Source organism: Trachypithecus francoisi, unplaced genomic scaffold, assembly GCF_009764315.1.
Source record: "Trachypithecus francoisi isolate TF-2019V2 unplaced genomic scaffold, Tfra_2.0 Lachesis_group13, whole genome shotgun sequence".
NCBI lineage: Eukaryota > Metazoa > Chordata > Mammalia > Primates > Cercopithecidae > Trachypithecus > Trachypithecus francoisi.
Genome location: NW_022681458.1, coordinates 23,315,273 through 23,333,809, shown reverse-complemented (window position 1 = coordinate 23,333,809; position 18,537 = coordinate 23,315,273). Strand labels below are relative to the sequence as shown.

The 18,537-nt window shown below is 51.7% G+C and overlaps 2 protein-coding genes across 15 annotated transcripts in view; both read right to left on the bottom strand.

Annotated features, from left to right (window-relative positions):
- Positions 1 to 12,721: 12,721 nt before the first annotated feature.
- Positions 12,722 to 16,760, bottom strand: LOC117094549. Its single transcript, XM_033230325.1, has one exon. The coding sequence runs from the start codon at positions 16,717 to 16,719 to the stop codon at positions 15,802 to 15,804; it is 918 nt and encodes a 305-aa protein (XP_033086216.1). The 5' UTR covers positions 16,720 to 16,760; the 3' UTR covers positions 12,722 to 15,801.
- Positions 12,722 to 18,537, bottom strand: part of TNS1 (tensin 1) — a 205,819-nt gene continuing 200,003 nt past the window's right edge. For all 14 annotated transcript variants that reach the window (XM_033230318.1, XM_033230308.1, XM_033230313.1 and 11 more), the window contains one exon: positions 12,722 to 17,542. In XM_033230318.1, coding sequence (XP_033086209.1) covers positions 17,398 to 17,542 — 145 coding nt within the window. In that variant the 3' untranslated portion in view covers positions 12,722 to 17,397. The remainder of the gene's footprint in view (positions 17,543 to 18,537) is intronic.

Sequence of the window (18,537 nt, the reverse complement as noted above, 5' to 3'; positions counted from 1 at the left end):
GTGGTGAGACAGGTGGTCACCAGGATGTCATGGGCCCTGAACCTCCTTTCTAAGGCCTGTCCTCGCTACCCTCCTCTTGTCCCACTCTTCTCTGATCTCACAAGGACTTCTGCCATCTCAGGACCTGGACCCCAGCATGCTCCTGCCCCCACCCCATCTACACTGTTCTGGATAAGCCCAAAGTCTTTGGAAGCAGATAGAGATGGGTTTGAATCCTTATGCAGCACTTATTAACAGAGTTGTTACTTACCTTCTGTGAGGCTTAGTTTTCTAATCTGTGAAATGGGAGTGATCACGGCCACCCTTTTGAGTTTTTTGTAAGTGACATCCTGTGCATCTCATGCAGGGCCCAACACTATCATAGGCAGTAAATGTTGCTTCCCTCCCACCATTTCACATGAGCACTGGGCTCGGCATTCTACACACAGAATCGTGAATATCCACGTAACTTTGTCAGCTAGTTATTACTGGCCCATTTTATAGATGAAGAAACTGAGGCACCAAGAAGTCAAATAATTTGTCCAGGATCACATAAGTGAGGAACTAGTAAAGCCGACACTTGGGCCCATATTGGACGGACGTGAAGGCAAATCCTGCTCTGCTGGGCACTCTGCCCCAATGTTCTGCATGCAGGTAAAGGAGAGTGTTTTACTGTCCATGTTTTCTAATAGGCTTCTCAGTGCTTTGATCCTACCTTTGCAGAAGCACCCACCACCACTCCTTTTAGGGAAAAGAGACCTATTTACCTTTTAATTTTACTTTCAATCAGTCAGATTCAGTTCCACGTTCATAGAGACTTGGGGTAGTTCAGTGAAATCAAAGCCTGGGTGTCCTTGGAGAAAGGTCGACGTTCATGCCCACTCTTTTTGTGGGGGCCATTGACTTTGAAAAAGAGGGAAGTCTAATAACTGAGTCTGGGAAATAAAGATGCCTGCATTTCAGGTTCTCTGACCCAGATCCCAGAGGATTGGGAGCAGCTGTTTCCATCTCGGCAGGTGCTGGAACCTCCAGGAATGTGGTCACGTGGAAGGGGAAGAGCAAGGGTGAGTGGAATAGAACTTTAGAGGTCAAATCATCCAAAAGGTCCAGTGGCGCTGAACACTGCACTGTCTGCCACAGGAGAGGAACTCACCTGCCCTGCCGAGCAGCAGGCCAGCTGCAGGGGAATGGACAGGTTGGCCTTGCAGACTCAGGGAGCAAGCACCAGGGCTTGGGCCATGCAGGGCTGTGAGAGGGCAGCCCAGAGACACTCAGGTCCTGAAGGCCCAAAGAACGGGAAATGGGGGTTTTGAGAGGGGAAGGATCTTGCCTAGGACCCATTGTGTCCAGAGCCCCTTCTGCTGAGCCACACCCTGGAGCCATAGGCTCTCTGGCTTCTGCCACTGCTAACTGCCTAAGTGGTGGTCATTGAGGAAATCTGGGCCAGGTCCAATCCGCCACGAGGGATTGATTGATAATGGGAACAGAGACTGTGGGTCTCCGTCCTCACCGCTCTACTGAAGCTTTTAATAATCAGCCTGCCTCTAAGTGCCTGAAGACTCTCGGCTTCCAGCTGTCTATTAATTGTGCCTCTCAGGCCCTTGGACAGTTGGTTCAGCCTGCTGCCCACTGTGACCGCTTCCAGGAATGGCAACGAGTGGCTGCAGTTCCCAAGATGGCCACTAGAGGGAGCCTTAGCCCGTAACAGCTCTGCCGTAACTGGCGGAGGAGAAGAAAACCAAAGGGTCACAGAATCCCTGCCCGTCTGGACATCCCAAAGTCCTCCTCCCGTAGCTCTCCCCAGCCCAAGTATAGGCCCCTCCTGTTTTCAGAAGTTCTTGAAAAGGGAGGTCTCCATCCTCCCTTGAGGACCACTGGCAGCAGCTCCAGCCAAAACCCTGCCTACCGGTGCCTCAGCGGCGTGGGGCCTGGGGGGAGGCTGCCTGGGAGACAGAAGGCAGATGAGATGGGAAACGGAGGGACAGAGAGGAGGGAAGGAAGAGGGCAAATGCGGACAGGAGGGTCTGGAGGGGAGGAGGCGCTGAAAAGGGAGACAGGGGAAGAGTGGAAACAGGAGAGAGGACACCCCAAGGGGGAAACCTCGAATTCAGCCTCCCCCGCCTGCCCTTCCTGCCGGTCCCAAATACCCATCCACAGGAGGGCCCGACTCCCTCCCTCCAGTGTCGGCGGTGGCTCCAGGCCTGCCCTGTTTACCTGGCCCAGTCACAGTCTCCCAAACACCAGTCCAGGATTTAGGGTTATTAGAGGCTGGGGAGGGTGAGATCCTGGAGCAGGAATCTGAGAAGAGGAAGCGTGGTGAGACGGCTGTAACCCAGCACCAGGCACACACACAACGCTGACGCTGCCCTGAATTCCACCCGGCTGCGGCTCTCACCTGATCTCCACCTCTCTTATCTCCGCTTGGGATAGAGTTCAGCTGTGTTTAGTCATCTGAAGGACTGTCATTCACAGACGCTTCTCCTCGGCTGACACCTGCTGACACTACAGCAGGAATGATCCAGGTTAGGTATCAAGCTCTGTCCAAAAGGCTGCCCCTGGAGGGGCTTCAGCTTTCTGGGACAAATCTCCTTCCTTCCTGCCCTCTGTCCTCGCCAGCCTGACGTCTATGGAGGAGAAACCTTGGCAAAAGTGACTAACGGAAGCAAAGAGTAAAGCCCAGGAAAACACGTTGATTGGGGTGGGTGGGGGTCAAGGTCTTCAGAGCTGTCAATGCTTGCTGTGTCTCTACTTCCTATTCACTCAGCAGTTCACCAACTCTACAAATATCGTGAGACTTTCATGAGCCTGACACTGTGCTAAGCCACTTCCTTGGCCTCCTGCCCCCTAGTGATGCTGTCGCTCTTTTCCCAAAGGAAAGGACAAGGATGATTCCTTTGTGGTCGAATTCAGTGACCTTCCTCTGGGGCTCACTCAATTTGATCCTAAGGTGGTGGCTGGACTGTTGACCAGCCATTCTTTCCTTCTAGAAACTCTCAGCTCCTTTCCCCCATCAAAACACCACCCCTCCTAGGTCCTCCTTCTTCCTCTCTGAGACTTCTGTCTTCTTCACAGGACCCTCTCCTCCTCTTCTTCCCTTCTCCTTACATAGCAATGTTCCCCTGCTTCCAGCCATGACCCTCCTCTGTCTACAATGCCTCTGTGTCAGGATGACTCACAGCCTGCAAATGCACTGCAATTTTCCTATGTCTCTATTTATTTTGTACATCACACAACCCTCACTACTGCACTAGCAAGAAACTGTAGGTTGTATCTAATACTTGGAACTTAGATAGCGCCAAGGCCTGGAGACAGGCCCACTTGGTCATCCAGTCCGGTGTCCTCAGGGGTCACCCCGAGATGTCCACCATCTAATCTGGGTGGCCACGTGAGATTTAAGCTGCTCTCTCTGTAGTCTCTGGACTCCATACATGGAGCATAGGAAGCTCTGGCCTGGAGTCCCAGGCCTTGTCCTCTGTGCCTAAGATACAGGGGAATGGACAGATTGACCTTGCAGAGGAGTAAGCACGAGGACAGAGCATGCAGAGAGGCAGTCACCTCCCTGGAGATAATGTTGAGAACTCCATGCAGCCACCCACCCCAACCCCAGACCCTTTCTCATTCTTTCTCCAGTCCAAGGGGGGCATTTGAACTGACCCAACTTGAGTCACGTACTCTTGCCTGGACCAGTCTGCTGTATGACTGGAGGAAGTGGTCATCAAGATATCTCAATACACTGACATGGCCCCTGGCAGCCATCCCTATACATATCCCCCTCTTCCCATGAAAGAGGGGGACTCAAGCTGTACACCTACCCCCTCCCCGTATGGTATCTAATATAACTCTTTTTTTTTTTTTTTTTTTTTTTTTGAGACAGAGTCTTGCTCTTTCGCCCGGGCTGGAGTGCAGTGGCTGGATCTCAGCTCACTGCAAGCTCCGCCTCCCGGGTTTACGCCATTCTCCTGCCTCAGCCTCCGGAGTAGCTGGGACTACAGGCGCCCGCCACCTCGCCCGGCTAGTTTTTTGTATTTTTAGTAGAGACGGGGTTTCACCGTGTTAGCCAGGATGGTCTCGATCTCCTGACCTCGTGATCCGCCCGTCTCGGCCTCCCAAAGTGCTGGGATTACAGGCTTGAGCCACCGCGCCCGGCCCTAATATAACTCTTTTAAGTCTTTCCCTCCAGCACATGTTAGAGTATGAATGAGAAATTTCCAGTTGTTCCCAATACCCACTCTCCTCTCCTCCTTTACTAATACATCCCCAGAAGTATGGCTGTACTTATGGCTGCACAGTATAAAAATGACTTTTCCCAGCAGCTAGTGGAGGCCATGTGACAGCTTTGGCTATTGTGATCTGAGCAGAAACAATGTATATAATGTAAATGTACCACATCCTGAAAGAGAAGGGCACGCCCTCCTCTTCCTCTTTTCCTGCTTTTCACTGACTAGAATGCAGTTGTAATGGCAGGAGCTGGAGCAACCATAATGGACCACATATTGAGGATGGCAGGATGATCAAATTGCAGGACCCTGGGGTCCTGAACAGTTTCACAGGGGAGAGCTATAATACAAGTAAGACAAAAATAAACGGCCGCATTTAAGTGTTTGGTAATTCAAAGCCTTTGTTATAGAAGCTGAAGTAATATGCTAACTGATACAGAGCTAAAGAGATCTTCAGGGCAGGTGCAGTGGCTCATGCCTATAATCTCAACATTTTGGGAGGCTGAGGCAGCAGGATCACTTGAGCTTGGGAGTTCAAGGCCAGCCTGGGCAACCTAGCAAGACCTAGTCTCCGCTAAAAAAAAAAAAAAAGAAAAAGAAAAAGAAAAAATTAGCTGGGCATGGCGACACACACCTGTAGTCCCAGCTATTCAGGGGACTGAGGTGGGGGGATTTCTTGAGCCCAGGAGGACAGAGCTGCAGTGAGCTATGATTGCACCACTGCACTCCAGCCTGGGCAATGGAGCGAGACCCTGTATGTCTGGGCCTGTATGTCTGCACATCTTGTGTGTGTGCATCTGTGTGTCTCTGTGCATGTGTGTTCATGTGTGTGCATCTGTGTGTGCATGTGTATATGTGTGTCTGCGTGTCTCTGTGTGTCCGTGTGTGTCTGCATGTCTTGTGTGTGTGCATCTGTGTGTGTGTGTCCATGTGTTCATGTGTGTATGCATCTGTGTGTCTGTGTGTGCCTGTGTATATGTGTGTCTGCATGTCTCTGTGTGTCCTTGTGTGTGTCTGCATGTTGTATGTGTGTGCATCTGTGTGTCTGTATGCATGTGTGCTTGTGTGTGTGCATCTGTGTGGACAAACAAAAACAAGAGATCTTCAGTCCATTTCTATAGCACTTTCCAGCTATGAGATTTGGGGCAAACTACTTAATCCTTCTAAGCTTTCATTTCCTTAGCTGCCTACCTATTTCCCATAATCGTTTTACAAAATGAATGAAATAACATAGAATAAAGCACCTGATATAACATGGACATATACTTGGGGTTCAACTGATGTTGAAACTGACAGCCCAGTCATCTTTACAAAATACCAACCAGATCCCCCGCCCCCTTGATTCGGAATCTTCGAACACTCCCACTGCTCTAACTACAAACACCAAACCCTTCCTGTGGCCTACAAAGCCCTGCCTAGCTCACCCAGCCTCTCTAGCCCAACCTTCCCTACCTCCCCCTGGCTCCTTTTGCCCATTCTGACCTTGCAGTCACCTCACTGCCTCCACAAACATTGATCAAGGGCCTTTTACAGGCCAGACACTGTGCCGGGACTTCGCACATACAGACCCAGAGCCTTGCTCTTGCAGACTTTACAGTCTAGTGAGGGAGAAAGAAAAAAATAAGTTCACATAAATAAATAAGCATAGCTAACATTTATTGAGCACTTACTACCTGCCAGGTGCTGTCTGAGCTGTTTTTACATATATAAATTATCAACTCCTACAACCCTCTGAGTTAGGTGTCACTATTATCACCCCACATTTTATAGATGTGGAAACAGAAGCACAGCAAGGTCAAGCAACTTGCCCAAGGTCACACAGCTAGTGGACATGGAGCCAGAATTTGAACTCACGTAGTCTGACACCATAGCCTGTGCATTCAACCATGAGTCTGTCCTGCCTTCAAATTCATGTCAAATTACCACTGTGAAATGTGCTATCAAGGGAGTGTATGTGGGGTTCAGAGGCACAGAGACTCTCCTGCCCCTGGGCCTTGGCACATGCTGTTCCCTCTGCCTGAAACACCCTTTCTTCCCTCTTTGCCTGACCAACTCCTGTTCACCCTTTGGATTCTGACATTCTGCACACGTCACTTCCTAAGGGACACCTTCTCTGCTCTCCCCAGACCAGCCAGATCCATTTAGAAACTCTTGCTCTGTAAAGCACCTTTGCTCCCGTGCACGATCACACTGTGATTACATATTTGCTGATTCTTTATAAGTTTTTCCTGATCCCACGAGACCCGGAGTGCCGTGAGACAAACAAACACATTGTTAGTGCTCAGGGCCAAGTACAGTGCCCGTACACAGTAGGTGCTCGCTATGTATCTTTCAAATCAGTTCATTGATTGGTTGATTGACTTACCCCAAGCTGGGCCTGCTGTCTCCAGAGCGCTAAAGCTCCATCTCTCCTGGTGGTCTCTTGCTCTCTTCGAGGACCCCTGCCCATGCCCCAGTGGCCTTGGCTCCTAATACCCTAAACCAGCCAGAGTCCCCTGAGGGAGAGAGGGGTAATGGTTCGGCCAGGCCAGATTCTGCAAATGCAAGAGGGGCTGAGGGAGGGCCGGGGCCGGGAGATGATAACCTTACAGGCACCTCTTGGTTTCCCAGGGCCAGACCTGGGATGGGGGTTTCTCAGGACTCATCTGGGAGTCAGGAAATGGAGCAGAGGTTAAGAGGAGGGGCCCAGAAGATGGACATCCTGTCTCAATGGCCAGAGATGATCTTTCAAACCCCATAAAAACTGGAGCCATGGAGGCGGTTGTACCACCATCCCACACGCCATAGTCTGGAGTCCAGAGCCGGCCAGATCGATATCGTGTGAGAGGCTTTCTGCTCCAGCCTTTTCTGCTGCCAAGTGTCCCCAGAGGCCTAAGGAAATGGCGGAGAAGGCAAGAGGCACCAGAAAAGGAAAGGAAGCACATGGTTCTCCGTGTCCTGCAGGGCCAGCAGTAAGCCGAGCACCATGCTAGGTGCTGTGTGGTCATGCAGCCCTCCAGGATAGGTGTGACCCCATGTGACAGATAAGGAAACTTGGGCCCAGCCATGACTATCCTCTTGGCTCCATCTGTATGAGGCGGTCTCCTGGCATGTGCCAGCAGCCATACCCAGGACAGAGCCTCGAAAGGGCCTTTTGCAGTCTCTGGGTCCAACATTTCCAGGTACAGGATCTCACCCCTCCCAAAGCACCACTTTCCATTTCAAGCATCTCCTCCCACCTCTGGCCTCCCTGTGGCCCTCATCTGTTACATGTGGAGCCCAGAGAATGCTGACTCTTCCAGCGAGGGGGCCATCAGACATCGGAGGCCAGCATCCTATCTCATCCTCCCTGATCCCTGAGGCTCTTCTTCTCCAGGTGGAGCTCTCAGCTCTTTCAGGTGCTCCTTGGGGCCCTGACCCTTTCCCCCCACACCCCAGCTTGCCCACATCCACATCCAGTGTGTGCCAGCCAGCACCCCCCCCCCACAGCTGATCTGATATGCAGAGCTCATGGAGACATTCTCTCCCCTCCTTTGATCATGCCCTTCTGCCAACCAGTGCAGCAGGGGTCAGCTCACTGTGGGAGAAGCTCCCTGCCCCATTGATGACCCCATGATCCCTGGGACTGACTCATCAGTTAGCTGAACACCAGAATGCTTGGAAAGAAGGCGGTAGGAAGAGATGCCTGTGTGGAGACGCAGCACATTCCGAGGGACTAGGTCTCTTGTGTACATGTGTCTGTGTGTGTACGTGTGGGCCTGTATGTCTGCACATCTTGTGTGTGTGCATCTGTGTGTCTCTGTGCATGTGTGTTCATGTGTGTGCGTCTGTGTGTGCATGTGTATATGTGTGTCTGCTTGTCTCTGTGTGTCCGTGTATGTCTGCATGTCTTGTGTGTGTGCATCTGTGTGTTTGTGTGCATGTGTTCATGTGTGTATGCATCTGTGTGTCTGTGTGTGCCTGTGTATATGTGTGTCTGCATGTCTCTGCATGTCCTTGTGTGTGTCTGCATGTTGTATGTGTGTGGATCTGTGTGTCTGTATGCATGTGTGCTTGTGTGTGTGCATCTGTGTGGATGCATATGTGTTTGTGTGTGCATCTGTGTGTCTATGTGTGTGCAACTGTGTGTGCATGCGTATGCACGTGTGTCTTTGTGTCTCTGTGTGTGTATGTGTGTGTCTGCATGTCTTGTGTGTGTGCATCTGTGTGCCTGTGTGCATCTGTGTGGGCATGTGTATGCACGTGTACCTGTGTGTCTCTGTGCATGTGTGTGTGTCTGCTTGTCTTGTGTGTGTGCATCTGTGTGTATGGGGGGAAGGTGTGTCTTTAGTCCTATACCTACTGTCAGTGTTTTTAGAATGGGCCATATCCTTCCCATGTTCTGACTGCTTGTAAATTGCTAAGCACGAATAAATAGGCATTTTCACCAACTAACAGGGAAAATTCCAGAAAAACCAGTTTCTTAAAAGAGGAAGGCAGACTTTGATTTCACCACCCCGCCCCCTACCCCGGGAGGTATTGTAAAGCCCATGGAGCTGAAATGAAGCAGCCTGCAAAGCCTCTTCCAGGCGTCCCCTCCCACCCAGCTCCGCAGGTCCTGGGGGTGCATCCCATGAAGACATGGCCACGGCTCTTCCCCTCTTAGACAGCCCATGGGATGCAGGAGGAGGGACATTTGAGGCCTGGAATTTTTAAAATACCAGTGGGCTCCACTCCAGATGGGAGGGGATGGCATCCTCCCACCCCCAAAAAGCGAGGCAGGGATCTAAGCCAGTCCAGAGCGGACTTCTTCCCACCATGCCTTCTTCCACTCCTCAGCTCCCCACCTGTCCAAGTACAGGTGCCCATGGGCCTACACACACCCCTGACCTAGAGGAAGCCAATCTGAGGAGAGGGCTCCTAGCGACTTTCAGCCTGGGTTGCACAGAGTTACCCAGGAGTGATTAAAATTCCCGCTGCCTAGGCTGGACATTAGACTGACCCACTCAGAATCTCTGGGGTAGGGCCCAGGCTTCAGCACTTTCCAGCCGAGCTTGAGAAAAGAGAGCGCCTCATAGCCGCCATCCCTCTGCCCCTCCTTGTCCCTGCTGATGTTCCTGCCTCTTCCAAGGCTGGACTCTCTTCACACCCTGCACACCTTGTGCAACCAGAGTTATCCTGCTCATCAGGACCAGGACTGGTCCCTACTGGCCTCGACCAGCCCCAGGCAGCAGAGATTCCAGAATCTCATCAATAAGGCAAGCACCCAAGGTGCGGTCTAGGGCTGCCTCTCTCCCATGGAGACCCACACTGGGTCCTCATGTTTCAGGTGGTGTTGAGGCAGAGCCGGGGTCTGAGCATCTCAGCCTGGCCTAGTCCCAGCAAGAGACAACATGCAAGCAGCTCGAACTTCAGCACTCACGCAGATTTTCTGGGGATCTGGCTAACATAAAGATTCTTATCTGCAGGCCTGGGGTGAGGCCAAAGGTCCTGTCTTTCCTGTAAGCACCAGGTGATACTGATGCCAATGGTACAGGGGCCACACTCTGCATAGAAAATGCAAAGGCGGCTGGGCACGTTTAATCATGCCTGTAATCCCAGGACTTTAGGAGGCTGAGACAGGCAGATCACGTGAGGTCACAAGTTCAAGACCAGCCTGGCCAACATGGTGAACCCTCATCTCTACTAAAAATACAAAAATTAGCCAGGAGTGGTGGCGTGTGCCTGTAATCCCAGCTACTCAGGAGGCTGAGGCAAAAGAATCACTTGAACCTGGGAGGCGGAGGTTGCAGTGAGCTGAGATCGCACCACTGAGCTCCAGTCTCCTGGGTGATGGAGTGAGATTCTGTCTCAAAAAAAAAAAAAAGAAAGAAAAAAAGAAAAGAAAAAGAAAAAAGAAAGAAAATGCAAAGGTGTTTGGGTATTCTGTGTGATAATGTGTGTCAGGAGAGCTGCCCTTCCTCACCCAGAGCCCTCCGCTGCAGCCCCGTCCACTTCCTTCTCCTTGAGGCACCAGGAGCACAGCCACCACACTGCTGAGTCCCCTCAAAGGCCAGCTGCATCAGCTTGGCTCACAGGCCATAGCTTGTCTCTCTCATCAGACACTCCTCCCCTGTACCAGGCCAACCCCCGAGGTACCTACATCCCTCCGCAGCTGGACAGTGTCAAGGGATGGCCTCCTGACCTCCCCCATCACACACCCAGGAGCCCTGGTCCACTCCCTGGGAAGCCAGCCTACAGCCTAGCCCGTGACCCCCTATCTGACCAGTGACATCAGTTTGGTTTCCCGCTTGCCCATGGTCATCAGAGTCTGTCTCTCCCCTCGGAAGCCAGCCCTGAGAGTGGAGAAAGAGGCAAGAACTAGGAAGAGCCTGGCTGAGAAGTCAGCTCGCCTGGGTTCGTATCCTGGCTGGGCCACTTACCCCAGCTCTGTGATTTTGAGCAAGTGTCTTCACCTCTTTGAACTGCAGTTTCTTCATCTGTGAAATGAGGACAAGGATAGCCCTTACCTCTCAGGTGCACGTGCATAAGAAATGATACCCAAGTGCTTAGCACAGGCTCTGGCACTTAGCAGGTGTTGGCTGAATGCCAGCGTTCACCAGTGGTGATACCGAGTACCAGCTCTTCCAGCTAGAAACTGTGTGACCTCTCAGAGCATCGGTTTCCTTATATGTCTCTGTGTATAACAGTGCCTGCTTCATGGTTTTGTTGGGATGACTCAGCATGACGCTATCTAACAGATAGCAGGGTGCAAGACATGTTCAGTCTCCACCTTGGACAGGGTCTGAGTTTCCTGTGTCTTGTATCCCTCATAGCAACAGGTTTCAAAGTATGATCCGGGGACCCCAGGGGTCCCTGAGACCCTTTCAGGAGTGCTGAGGTCAAAACCATTTTCATGATGCTATTAAGCCATTATTTGACTTTTTTGCTTATTTTCCCACAAGTATACAGTGTTTTCCAGAGGCCCATGATGGGTGATATTGCAACAGATTGTATGCAGAAACTGATATAAGAATCTGGCTGTCTCCTGGTAAGCCAGACATGAATAGGCCTTTAAAAAATGCAAAGCACATGGTGGCTCACGCCTGTTATCCCAGCACTTTGGGATGCCAAGGAGAGAGGATTGCTTGAGCCCAGGAGTTCGAGACCAGCCTGAGCAGCATAGTGAAACTCTTTTGTACAAAAAAATATATATATTAAAAAATTAGCCAGGTATGGTGGCACACACCTGTGGTCCCAGCTCCTTGGGGGCTAAGGTGGGAGGATCACTTGAACCTAGGAGGTTCCCTAGTCATAGCGAGCTATGATTGTGCCACTATACTCCAGCCTGGGCAACAGAGCAAGACCCTGTCTCAAAAATAATAATAATAATAATGCAAAGCAAAGTCACCCTTCTCACCCAGTGCTTTTTGTTTTAGAAAATATTATCTTTCACAAAAATGCTATCTATATTAACATGTGAAGAATTTATTGCTATGGAAGTGAATTAAGTATTTTTAGTGTTCTCATTTTTAATTTATACTATGGTAAAAGATCAAAAGATATAATCATTCTAAACAAAAGCCCTTTGGGGTCCTGAATAATTTTAAGAATGTAAAGGAATCCCAAGACCCAAAAACTTGAGAAGGCCGCCCACAGGAGGACCATGAGGGTCACTGAGGGCTCAGCACAAACCTGCTCAAATAAGCTGATCCAAGCCCCCCTCCAGCCACACGGTGAGTTCAGGGGAGAGCTTGCGCCATGTCATTGAGTATTTTGGATCTCCCAGAGACCGCTGTGCTGTGCTAGGCGTGCCTCAATAGATACCACTCCCAAACTTTCTGAATTCCAAAGAATTCACCCAGGAACCCTGGGCCTGGTGCACGAGTGAACCACACATTTGCCACTTGATGGGCACCAGCCCTGAGAGATGTTGCCTGACAACCCGTGTTCCCCCTCTCTCTGACAGACCTCACCCCTTCCGGGATCAACCACTTCCTCATTCTCAGTCCCCGTAGTTTCAGGAGGCTCCAGAGGCAGTTGCATGACCCAGATCCGGATAGAGTGATTGGTTTCGAGTTAATCATATGAGCCCGGCAGGATCCAGATCAGAGCCAATGAGCGCGTGTCCCAGTTTCTTGCTGAGAACATTGGGAGAAAAGAGCCCTCTTCTCCTAGGGCTATCGAGCTGGTGGGATGGAAGCCCAGAGCATCTGGGGGCACTGCCGCTCAGATACAGCTTGCCTGAAAGTTAAGCCAACTCAAAGCCAAGTGATGGGGACGAATTCCTGATTCTACCATTTGAGCTCTTATATGCAGCTAGGCCCAGACTTCACAGTCACTTGGGCCAAGAAACTTATTTTTTTCTTAAACAAGTTTGAGTTGAGTTTCTCTTCCAGCTGAAAGAGTCTGAATGAATAAACACATGGAACCAGAACCACAATGTGGATGGTGGGGAAGCCGCTGGGAGGATTTGAGCTGTCCACCAGAGGCATTGCTGAAGCCCACCTGGATCTCTGAAGAGGCCCCTTTTTGCCCACCAGAGACGTGGCAGACCCCTGTCCAAACAACACAGATATATAACGGCACAGAGTTTTCTTTAACTTTATCATTTATAAAGCCATACAATGCATCGCAAAGAAACAAAGCAGCTGTACAGGAGTGGGGACGCATCAGTGTACAATACATTCATGTCCAGGATAAGGAGCATACACCAGGATTTATACACGGTGGCAGCGGCTATAGGCACGATGATACAAAATATAAAGTATATTTCCATCTATATAAATACACAGCTGGGGTGGGGGAGGATACTGGGTGATCTTGTTTCTCTCGCAGAGGGCCTGGGAGGCAGGGAGGGTGGTGGGAAGGGATTTCTTACATTTGTTCTGAATGACGGGTCTGAAGGGAGGAGAGAAATGGGGAAACAGCCTGCACACACTGATGTGCTCTCACACACGCGCACAAACCAAACATAGACACAGGAGAGTTTCAAACGGCTTAACACTGACTGGAAAACAAGCTTGGGACATCCCTCTACAGTAACTCCACTGCTGGCAAGAGCCCAGGCATGGGATATGAACAGAGGTCCTCCAACATTTTGGACATTTGAGGACAGAGGGGCCAAGAGGGATGAGGCCCCCAGCCTGCCCCTCTGGGTGGCCCACTTCTCACCTGGGCCATCGCTGAGACTCCACCAATTGGTTGCCCTACAGGCCTCACCTCCTGATTCCCCTCACTGCTGGGCAACATTGAACTTGAAGTTCCATTGCCCAGCACCTCCAACCCCTACCCCCAAGTTCCCTAAAGAGATGAGCAAAACACACGCACATACATACATCCACACTTGCACATGCACACACACGTCCTGTGTTACCACTGGCCAAGGAAACGCAAGTCTCAGGATTCCAGGGCCTGGACCTCGGGTAAAGGGCTGCTCTGGGACTCCGCCCCCTAACCTCTTGGAGGACCCCGAGTGTGGGGGCAGAATTGGGTGTCTCCCTTGACTCACATGATCTCCCCAGGTCCTAAAACTGGAAAAAAAAAAAAAAAAAAGTAGGAGAAGATCCAGGAGGCAGGAGTGATGGACAAAAGTGAGGGTAAGACTAAAAAGTGGGAGTGAGACTAGATTTGATCACACTCACCACCCTTCTGTGTTCCCTGGACAGCATGTTCCCCTGGAGCCCCTGTGCAGGCTCATCAGAACAAGGCAGAATCCCCTACTCACCAACCTCTTGAGCGCCCTTTATAGGGGCATCACACTTGTCCAGGAGGACTGCCCCTCCTGCTCTCACACAACCACTGGCCCCTCCATCCCTCTCCTGGCCAGTCTCGGAAGACCCAGGGGGCCTCAAAAGCCAGGAGGAAGGAATCCTGGCCATTGGTGTCCACAGCTTTCAGAGCTACTGGAGGAGAGGCTCAGATGAGGTGGCTCAAAGGCCTTTCCCAAACTTAGAATGTGATGTATCTGTCCCTCAAGTGCCTGGCTAAATAAGAGAGCCAGAACACCATGCTAGCAGGCTGATCAAACCGCTCACTTCCTCCCTGTTTTCCTTCTCTGGTCCCCTCTCCATTGTTTTCTCCCCCAGTCCTTCCCTCTTGCTCCCCTTGGCAAAGAGCTACATGGAGCTCACTGGGCCCCTCCCCCAGCTGAAAGGACATGACCCTCCTCTGCCCTCTTCCCTCCAGACACCCAGCTGGACAGCTGGCTGCAGCACGGGACTGAGCCTGCTGGGGTCTGCGTCGCTGCGATGGCCATGACTCCCCAGCTTTTTCTTGCCCATCTACTCCCAGACCCTTTCCCATCCCAGCCCACGTTCAAGGCCAGACAGTGCTCTCCTGGCTGACACACAGATTCAACAATAAACAACAGTAAAATAGATTGAGGGAGGGAGAAGACAGAAGAGGATAAACATTTACAAAATAATAATTAGTAAAAGTGCTTTCTTTTAAAGGAAATCTTTGGCAAGAATATACTGCAGTGCGGAGTGGTGTGTGCGTGGAGTGGTGTGTGTGCGTAGGTGTGTACATTGCTGCACAGCTCCCTGTGACACAGGAGGGCTCTGGTGCAGGGCCCAGAGGTGGGGCCACTGTGGGGACTGGGAAACCCTTCCTCATCATTCACCTTGAAAGGCCACACTCTCAGAAACTGACTCCTTCCGCAGGGATGCTGGGAGGGAGTTACCAGCTTTCTGGCATCAGCGGGTCCTCCCGCAGGGGCACACACAGCTCAGGCTGGAATGGAGGGGCTGGTCATGCATGCAAGGTGGGCTGCAGTGGGTGGTGAGGAAGAGGAAAGCGACTATGAAAGCTGACCCCAGACTCAGTCCTGGGCACCAGCCAGGCTGCTTGAAGGGTCTGATACACCGCCCAGCCTCAAGTATGGACAGAACATCCATGCCAGGAAGAGGCTCCTGGGCTGTCCAGTGGGAGATGAGATATTTACAAAGGAAGGGGATGGGAAATATCTCCTATCTTAGGAGATAACTGGGGTTTGCTAGGGAATGAGGAGAGGGGGAAACCCAGATATTTGGCTTGAATATCTCAGAAGGAAGAGCACTTTGGAGGGACTTCGGTCACCAGGCACAAGTTTCACTCTGGGAAGCAGGGGGTGGCCGGTGGGACCTCTGCCTCTGCTCTCCACCTTCTGCAGACACCCTCCTTTCCAACTCCCTGAAATAGAAAGTCCACACTGACACAGCTCCTTGGAGGAGAAAAAATACAAAAGGCACACACACACCTATGTGTGCCATACACACCCATGTCCCCGCATGCTCACACACTCACTCAGGCCTGCAGAGGCAGGGACAGCTCCCCACCCATCCTGGGAGCTGACTGCTGGGCCCCTGGCTTGCTGAAGAGTAACGGGGGCAAAGGGTGGAACATATACAACCCCTCCCAACGCTGAGCCCCACACAGTCTAGGGAAGGCCAAGGCCAGGGCAAGGAGACCCTGGCTGCTCCAAGAACAAAGGCCCCCTACACTTCAGGCTCTACTTACATATGTAAAAAGGGATAGGAATTGGTTTATACCCAGGGAAGGCAATAAAGCAATATGGAAAAACAATAAATACTTCTTGTCAATTTACCTATTCTTTTTTTAGCCTTTTCTTACATTTTATTAGCTTACAGATTCTGTCAGTATGTCTCATGTATATATTATATAATATTTATATATCAGTACAATGCCTTTCTCTAGGGGACCCCCACAGGCTTAAGAATGGAGTCCTGGTGAATTTTCCATTCTGGCTTAGAGTCCTTAAATGGTGGCCAGGTGTCTTCCCAACTGTCCAGTGGACCTTAGGCCCTTTGGCCCAAGTGCAAGCCTTCTGCCCTCTGCTGCATGGGCAGTGTGGCTCAGCTGGGGAAACCAAGGCAGAAAGGGTGACAGCGAGGTTTGGCATTGTAGGTAGGCGATACGGTGTACAGGTAGCAGCCCCAGGAGCTCTGCTGAGGTCAGAGGGTGCCTGCAAAAGCCAGACCCTAAAACACTTACAGAGGAGAGGATAAGGACTCCAGGTTTCTCCCCTGAGCCTCACTGAGCAGGAAGCAGGTTCCCCAGGGTGAATTCCAACACAGGGACCCTGCAGAATAGAACAGGGCTGGGCAGAGCAGGAAGGCTCAATCCCCAGCCCCTGAGAAGGCATCATGCAGGTAAGCAGGTCTGAGATAAGGCTGGTCCTGGGGCATGAAACCCAAGAACAGGGCTGAGAGGTGGCAGCTAAGGCAGAGTCCAGGACCCCAGCAGGAGCAAATTGCCTTCCTTGCTGCTGAGCCACAGGCCTTGGGGAAGACACCCCGGGCTCAACAGCTGCCTGTTCTGACAGATCTCTTCGTATGGACACACATATTTCTACCTCCTCAAACCAAAGCTCCAGCCTTCTGGCCAAGGCGGGACAGGGTGATGCCATTGCAGACCCTCCCACTCCTGCTGGGGTCTTTGCAGAGGAGAAGGGTCTAGCGGCACCCAGGGCCACTAGAGTGCAGGTGCAGGCACTGGGAGAGAGCCTCTGCCACCCACAGCTTGGTTGTTTGTCCCTCCCCTGCTGCCCTGCCACCGCCAACCCTAATCTTTGGACAATATGCATGTGTGTCTACAAACACATGGGACAAGGACAAGCCGAGCTGTTTATAATTCGAGTGGATAAAGGCAGAACTAGATCAATGTGTGAGGATGTGGGTGCAGACACACACCCACACGACAATATAGTGAAGGCACAGCAAAGAGACCTGAGGTGCCTTAGGTCTGAGATACTTTCAAGCAAACAAGTTCTGCCACTTGATGTCCCGCGGTGACTCTGTTTGGTTTGACAACCTACCCTACAGGTGGCCAGAAAAAGATTCTCCCAGCTTGCTTTCCCCTTGCAAAGCAGTTGAGTTAAGGAGACAGAGCTTTTCCATCCACCCCCCAAAAATTGTGGATTCCCAAGGAGGTTTGTTCCTTCTCTTTTGAGGACATCCATCTTCTCGGGGTAGGGAGGGGGTGTTAGGCGGACCTGGTTAGTTTTGGAGGCTTTGGGTTTTTGCAGTTTCCATCTACCCAGGGGAATCCAAGTTCTTCTCCTCCATCTTTTGCTTTCCCTCTTTCTCTCTCTCTCTTCCCCCTCCCCTCTGCAATTCACTTCCCTCTCCCCACGTTGCACTTTCTTCTCTCCTCCGAAATTGGCCCAAAGTCCTCCTTCTGGGTTCAAGAGTGGTCAGGATTCACGGGTCCCCTCCCCAAGTGCCCCTTCCCCAAGGCACTGGCCCTGGGCAAGCAGCAGGGTTCATCTCTTTTGGCCGGCATTCAGCATGACCTTGGAGACGAAGTTGACGATGGCAGAGGCTGGCTGGTTGGGGTCAAGTTCAGCAAAGAGGTGGCAGGCGTTGTCCGTGGTGCTGCCCTGCTTCCGGGCCACAAAGCCGAAGAGCCTGCAGGCAGGAGAGGGCAATGGGCATGAGGGGAGGGCAAATGGAACCCCAGGAGGTAGACAGCAGCCCAGGTGACCAAGCTGGTCTCAGGCCAGCCTCTCTCCCCCATCCCTCCAGTAAGCATCAGCATCAGGGACTCGGAGAGGCACAGAAGAGAATCCTCTGTGCACTCCCCTGACCGCAAGCCAAGGCCTGGAAACAGTGTCCCGCCTTGTTTAAGGATGGGCAGAAATCCCCCTTGGAGGGGTGCGAGGGACGCTGCAGGGGACTGACAAAGCTGGATAGTGAGGGGTGGGGAGGAGACCAAAATAAAATGGGAACATTCCTAGACAGGCCTCTCCCCGCCCATCCCAGCCCTACCCCACTGACTGTTCTGACACACAACACATATGCCAATCAGGAAAGTGCTGTCTGCCTGCAAAGAGCTCGGCCTCCTCAGACACCACAAGGTCAGGGAGACAAAGGTCAAGTAGTTCACACCTCTTCACACACACACTTATTCTTCCTGGGCTTAAGAACTTTGGAAGCCAGAAAATAAAAAGGGAAGGTGGACCCCACACCCATTCCCCACCCCTACCCGCAGGACTGGAGTGACCCAGTGTTCTCTTTGCAAAACAGAGTTAAAAATATGAGGGCAGAGAACAGAATGTGAGCTCAGGGCCCCTCCCAGCCAGCATGTTGCTAATTAGAGCGAGATGGGGAAATGAGGACAGCTGGAGATTCCGATGGAATCCCCTCTCCCTACCGCAGGACCAGGGCAGCTAAAGTTAGCAAAGCGGGATTCGGCTGTTCGCTGTGTGCCATACACACCACCACACTCATACACACCATCACACACATACCATCACACACACACCTACCACACACATACACACCACCCACATACACACCCCACACACACCACCACACACACACACCATCACACACATACCACCACACACCACCACACTCATACACACCATCACACACACCACCACACCATCACACACACCCCT

What these genes read in the sequence shown, in the direction of transcription:
- LOC117094549 (XM_033230325.1), bottom strand. Translation starts at nt 16,719, where the DNA reads ATGCATATTGTCCAAAGATTAGGGTTGGCGGTGGCAGGGCAGCAGGGG.